The following is a 6693-nucleotide window of genomic DNA, read 5'->3' on the forward strand; positions in this document are numbered from 1 at the left end:
ACCTCGGGTTTGGCATGCTGTGATGATGCCAGAGAGCAGAGGAGAAGCAATGGTAGATCATCTCTAGGCAGGTAATCATTAACATCTATGAGCAAAACAGCTGTCCGTGCCTCAACATCGCTCTCTTTAGCTTCCATATATAAAAGTTGACCAAACTTACAATAAATAGGGTTTAAAAGTTTGGCATGTAACAAAGTAATCATCCTCATGGCAAAATTGAATTTGGTGCAATAGAACTAGGTTATAAACATGAACAAGATTAGAACCCTCAAGTCAAAAATCCAGGTGTAGGAACAGATTACATCATCATCAGACTGTGCTATTCATGGAATCTTTTGGTATGCAGATCTGAGCATATACAATATATACAATGTAACATTTAATTCTCTGTTCTGCACCACAGAGATGTAACGGTTTCTCCCAAATGATTCTTGCCACAGAATAATCCTCCATATTAAAGACTAGAAACTCTGTTTTTACACTGAATGTACGTATGCAGGAAAACTGAATTCCTGATCCCATCATATCATATATTTATAAACACAAAGCTGTTCCCTTGATCAAACAATAAAATAGCACCTCTGTTTCTGTATATGACACTTATCGTCAGATTGTTAGAAATGCACACTTGCTAAAATGAACTACAGTGTATTTCAGCTGTATCTTCTTTGAATAATGTCGTTTTTGTGAGATTTCAGAGAAATATATCCTTTAAAAAATAGTTTACAAATAGATTTTGTGGACTAAGGGATGAAGAATAGAAACTGAAATATTAAAAATCTAATTTCATGCATTTGGAGCACACAGAAACAGAAATAACTTATGTTCTCCCAAATGTTAACGTATACTGTAGCGTTTCGCCTTTGTATTTTGGTAGCGTTCATCATTTGGTTCATTGCAGAGTTTACTAACTTCACTACAATTACCTCAAGGAGTAAAAAAAGACAATAAATATCGGTATTAAACAAAAAACGAAAGGTAAAGAAACAAAAAATGTGACAGAAAACATTTCAATTTTCTGCAGTATACTTTGGCAAAAAGCAATCGTGAAAAACAACGTGAAGATAAGCACAAGGTTGCAAAATATCAGTAAGGCAGGATATCAAGAACAATAATATTGAGAGATGCAGGAAGATGAATGCGTGTGTAAGCGTGAGTGACGGGCAGGCTCAACTGAGGATCTGGGAATGACCAGTACAAGTCGTAAACATATGGAAGTGAACACACGCAGCCCTGTCCCCAAAGCCATGCGCTGCCATCAACAGTCCAAAAACCTCTGAGGAAGGAAACCGCAGGCAGGCTGGAGGCTGGTGGACTGGGAAAACACAACGACTGGCTCACCTTCACTTACTCGAGCGATGTCTTTGACAACAAAGAGCAAGATTAAAGCAATATCAAACACAAAAAAGGTAAAGCAGTTCTCAATGAGTCATCAGGCGTTCACATTGGCGAATAACTGGATTCAAAAGAGGAAGTGAAAATGAAGCTCTTTCTAAAACACAGAATATCTACCTCTGGAAAAAGTGGTGAAACGAGAGAACTTATCCTAAGCTTTTCTTGACCTGGGATTTACCACAATGCTCAGAAGTCCATTTAAAACTGCACATAACAAAGATCAAACACCAAAGCTCATCGACAATACCTAACCCACAAAACTGGGCTCAGAGGAATAAGTTATATTTACAAATGAATTCGTCCTTTAATCTTTTGCACTTTTCATACACAAATACAACACGGTTGAAAACGTTTGATATCCTCATCAAAACTTTTACCTTTTTTTTTTATTTATATATATTCTATATTTATCAAAAAACCCTCTAAATAAGGCAGGGATATCATTGAGTTTACAATGATAAAAACTAGCCCGATTCATACACACCCTCATGACCTAAAATCCTCATGTTATCTGCAGTCTTATCAAATGCCACAACACCCCTGCATTCATAAAATCACTCATGCACACTGAGGATAAAACAGGATCAAATCTCTGTTATCCTGTAGGGAGAGCCCTGTCAATTCCTTTGATTGAAACGTTCCCATTACACACGTTTTCCTCCTCAGAATTGTTTTTCCCTACAGTTGGAGCAAAAGGGACAGTCTTAGGTGTGAATCTCACAAAACATGTCCAGGTCACATTTCTATGGAAGCCTGTTTCCACCACAGAGTAAAAATAAATAAATAAATAAAAAGTTAATTGCGAATGTGTTTCATCATTCAGAATCACAATTTTGAGTTTATATCTGACCATGCAAAGAGAAAGAAATAATTGTCATAATTGCAAGATTTAGAATTTATTTTGTTTAGAATTCTGAATTAACGTCCCAAAATTTTTATTTTTGTTTTGGTCTAAAAAATAAAGTATATGTGGCTTTTTGTCACATCATTCTGCCTTTTTTCTCAGAACTGTGAATTTTTCTCAGAATATCGCAATTCTGAGTTTATATAGAATCATTAAAAAAAATTATAATAATAAAAAAAAATTATATATATATATATAATAATATAACTGTTTTTTATCCCATGGCAGAAACAAGCTTCCATATATTTCACCCCCAAAATATAAAAAAAAAATACATTTTATTTTGTTTAAAATAAAAAAAATGCTTATTTTTAGCACCATTAAGTTTTTATTTTTACATTGTGACATTATTTTAATTACAATTAAGATGTTTTGTACTTCCCATTATTCTCAATAGTTCTCATCAGATTCTCATTACTGTAAATCAGCATAAATTAAAGACAGTACAACATATAATACTACACTTTATAAATATTTGACAATTTAAATAATATATCATTTATTTCACCTTACAGTAATGAGATTTGTACTAATAAACCATGTCACGGTGCAACAAAAATCTTAATGGTCATTCAAATAAGCTTCCTTTATTTTACTTAAATGCAAAACAAAGTTTCTTAATTGATATTAAATTTGGGTTGACATGTTCTTGACAGGTTCCCTGACATTCACTCCTAGAATGTGTGCGCGCTACGATGAGCGTCCACTAGATGGCAGAGTACATTTGTTGGTGTTTTCTGAGCTGAAGGACAGTGGAGTCAACAGGAAGCACATATTTCTGTCGGTTGTGAGTGGTTAAAACCCGCTTAAAAAATATTCCTGCTATGTTCCAGCAGTTCCTGATTACCACACATGTACACTATGATTCTGAGATAAACACAGGCTTGCATAGCTGAACAACAGTTCATGTGGCCAATCCTGTCACAATCCACTACTAAATGCAATAGCCTATGTTTAACATGTAATCGAAATGTGAAATCCAGAATTTGATCCTCTTACCAAGCGGATTATTGCCATTAATATTGGCAGGATTCATAGTCTAATGACTTTTACTGATTTAAAACCAACAAAATCAGTCATTCCCTCCAGCTTCTGTTTATGTAAACTAGGGTATTTCACTGTTGACTCTCTAGGTCACCTAAACTTTTCATGAAACCAGGCCAAACATTCACACAGAGCCACCAAACCGTAGAACCGTCTCACTTCGCAAAACCATAGCCTCAGTCGAGAAACCACTTCACAACACCTCGAGATTTGGCAGAAACAGTCGATTTAACATAGAAACTGCTAGCGGCCGAAAGAGTTGATGCACGTAATCAAGTCGTCTTTAAAGTGTGTGCACTTTTGTCAGATTGTTCCAAACACTGGTCACTCACACAAGATGAGCAATACACAGAGAAACGTACCTGTAGATATTTCATGCAATTTACAACTGACAATTAATACAGATGTGTGTAAGAGAGTAGGTATACGTGTGTGTGTGTGTGTGTGTGTGTGTGTGTGTGTGTGTGTGTGTGTTTTGTCTATTATATCCTGTCGCTGTAGTCACATTTGTACAGTTTGTGTGTGCAAAATGATATCATGTTTTCAGCCAATCATGTGCTTTCTCCCGTAGGTACTGTCTCCTCCCCTTCTTCCTCGAGGGCCTCGGATATCGGACCGTTTGACTGCAGCTCCTCACCCCTGCCGGCTCTCGATAAGACCTCCATCCAACGTCGCTGCAGTTCCTCACAGTCGGCACTGAAGTAAACGGTCAAATGACTCTGGCTCATTTTGAAGGCGTTGCGACGTTCTAGACGGTCACTTGACTCGGGTAGAGACACCTCGAACCCGATGAGGGGAATACTGCGCTGGGCTTTGACATCCTGTGTGTATGGAGAGAGAAAGAGAGAAGAAAAGATCAATACTTCACTGGTCAACCATTAACTGACCACTGTGAACCGCATTAGTCATGGAATGAACACTAAGGCCTTGTTTACACCTGGTGTTAACATCTGTTTGATCCCATGACTTCTGGTAGTAACATGCATGTCAAACGCATCTCCTGTAACCATGTGTGAATTTCATGTTGACATCAAACAAGCATATGCACTACCATTCAAAGGTTTGGGCTTGTAAGATTTTCAGTGTTTTTGAAAGAAGTCTCTTATGCTCACCAAGGCTGCATTTATTTGATCAAAAATACAGTAAAAATGGTAATATTGTGAAATATTATTACAGTTTAAAATAGCTGTTTTCTATTTGAATATAATTTAAAATGTAATTTATTCCTGTGATGCAAAGCTGAATTTTCAGCATCATTACTCCAGTCTTCAGTGTCTAATCAGACATTTCTTATTTTTATCAATGCTGAAAACAGTTCATATTTTTGTGGAAAATCTAATGGAATGTTTCTTTTAGGATTCTTTGATGAATAGAGAGTTCAAAAGAACAGCATTTAATTCAAATAGAAATCTTTTACAGAAGATTTTACTTTTACTTTGACCCCGAATTAGTAAACAGTAATGTACATATTTAGGCTTTTTGATAACTTTTCAATCATGCATGTAATTTCTTTCAAAGCCACTTGAAATAACACAATGGTTGATTGACAGGTGAGTAGGCGGTCTTCCGCTACTGTCTAAGATGCATCAGGAGAGCCTAAAGCAAAAAACAGATATTAATACTAGGTGTAAATGGTATCACGGTGATGCAGTAGTTCAAAGTTGTCAAAAATGCAGAAATATGAGCTCGCATCCATATTTTGCAATAACACATTTAAGTACTATCATGTATAAACCTGAGGATTAGGATCGTCTTACCTGCGGAGCACCATAGATATACAGCACCAGTGGCTCATTGTCAGGGATGACAAACCAGGCCTTCTGCCACCCGCGTCCACTTCCTTTCTCCATATGATGAAGGAAACTACACAACACGCTGTTCTCCGCTGCCACTGAGGCCTGTTTCTGCAGGAAAAAGAGGAGAATGAAATATAGACCACCGCTAGCTTTCACGCTTTGGGTTGCCAGATGTCATGAGTTTAAATCTGCCATCAAACCTCTAGAATGGAGCGGCGTCTCTGTGTGCTGTTGCACAGACTGGCCGGAGAGGGCGGCACTCCCACTAGCGTGGTGTAGCAGTCTATACACACGCGGTTGGCTCGGTTGTTATCGTATAACAGACGGGCACGGAACTCCGAACACTTCCCACACACCACCTGAAATCAAGAAGACCCACGTCAGCTCACTTGGTCAAAGAGCATGTCAGATAACACAGGTATGGTGTAACATACATGTCCACAGGCTTTGCAGTGATGCCGTCTTTTGGTAATAGAGTTGAAAGGCTCCTGACACTTCATGCACAGCGTGACCTCTTTCTCCCGGATTGGAGTGGGCGCTCGCTTTCCAAGCTCTGTGCAATTCTGAAAACAAAGAGCGGTCAGAGAATATTGCAGTGGCCACAAAACCTAACCCACACCTAAAACGTGGGTTAAAATGTCATTGCATTAGAGCTAGTTATCATAAAAGGTGTTTGCTTTAAAAAGTGATGTGATTAAATGCCACTTGATTAAACGCCACAGACTCCCAAATATGTCAATCCCTTCATGAAATATAAATGTATATATGTTTTCATGTATGAAGACCCGTTTAAACTGTGGAAACACTATAATTATGTGTAAAATATTATCTGGAAAATATTTTAATTATTTAGTATGTATAATATACTTGCTATTAAGTTGACATCTTTTTTTGATTTGATTAATATCATGATTTACAACCAGTGTTTAGAAAGCAGAAAGAAATGATAATTGTTATTTAATTAATACAATTTTTATTATATTTTAAAACTGTATTATTTTAACATATCATATATGTGTATATATATATATACACACACACACACACACACACACATATACATATACATATATATATATATATACACATATATACACACACACATACTTTTGCAATATAAAATGCAAAAAAAAGCCATTAAAATAAAAATGTATATAAAATTAATTAAAATTACAATTTTTATATACATATACATACATATATATATATATATATATATATATATATATATATATATATATATATTATTTTATAATATTCAAATATACGCTTTAGTAATATATCAATATATGTTAGTAATACAATTATTTTTTTAATTTACATGTAAACATATGTATACATATCCTGCGAGCACCATAGATATACACATGCTCATTTTAATTAATTAATAAAAAATATTAGAATTTAAAACTATATTATTTTATTAACATATTTGAATTTAATAGAGGTCTCTGGACCCAAGTTTGAAAATCCCTGATAGAGACTACATATGGATATGGCCTGGATATGGTTTATTTTAGTATTATTTATATATTATTAGAGTACTTATAAATA

General features: G+C 35.5%; 1 protein-coding gene across 5 annotated transcripts in view; it reads right to left on the reverse strand.

The window, feature by feature from the left end:
- Window positions 1–64: 64 nt before the first annotated feature.
- The window catches only part of fgd1 (FYVE, RhoGEF and PH domain containing 1), a 50206-nt gene continuing 43577 nt past the window's right edge, over window positions 65–6693 (reverse strand). For all 5 annotated transcript variants that reach the window (XM_058785209.1, XM_058785208.1, XM_058785210.1 and 2 more), the window contains 4 exons: window positions 5574–5702; window positions 5340–5498; window positions 5101–5247; window positions 65–4164 (listed from right to left, as the gene is read on the reverse strand). In XM_058785209.1, coding sequence (XP_058641192.1) covers window positions 3895–4164; window positions 5101–5247; window positions 5340–5498; window positions 5574–5702 — 705 coding nt within the window. In that variant the 3' untranslated portion in view covers window positions 65–3894. The remainder of the gene's footprint in view (window positions 4165–5100; window positions 5248–5339; window positions 5499–5573; window positions 5703–6693) is intronic.

This window comes from Onychostoma macrolepis, chromosome 08, assembly GCF_012432095.1.
Source record: "Onychostoma macrolepis isolate SWU-2019 chromosome 08, ASM1243209v1, whole genome shotgun sequence".
NCBI classification, from domain to species: domain Eukaryota; kingdom Metazoa; phylum Chordata; class Actinopteri; order Cypriniformes; family Cyprinidae; genus Onychostoma; species Onychostoma macrolepis.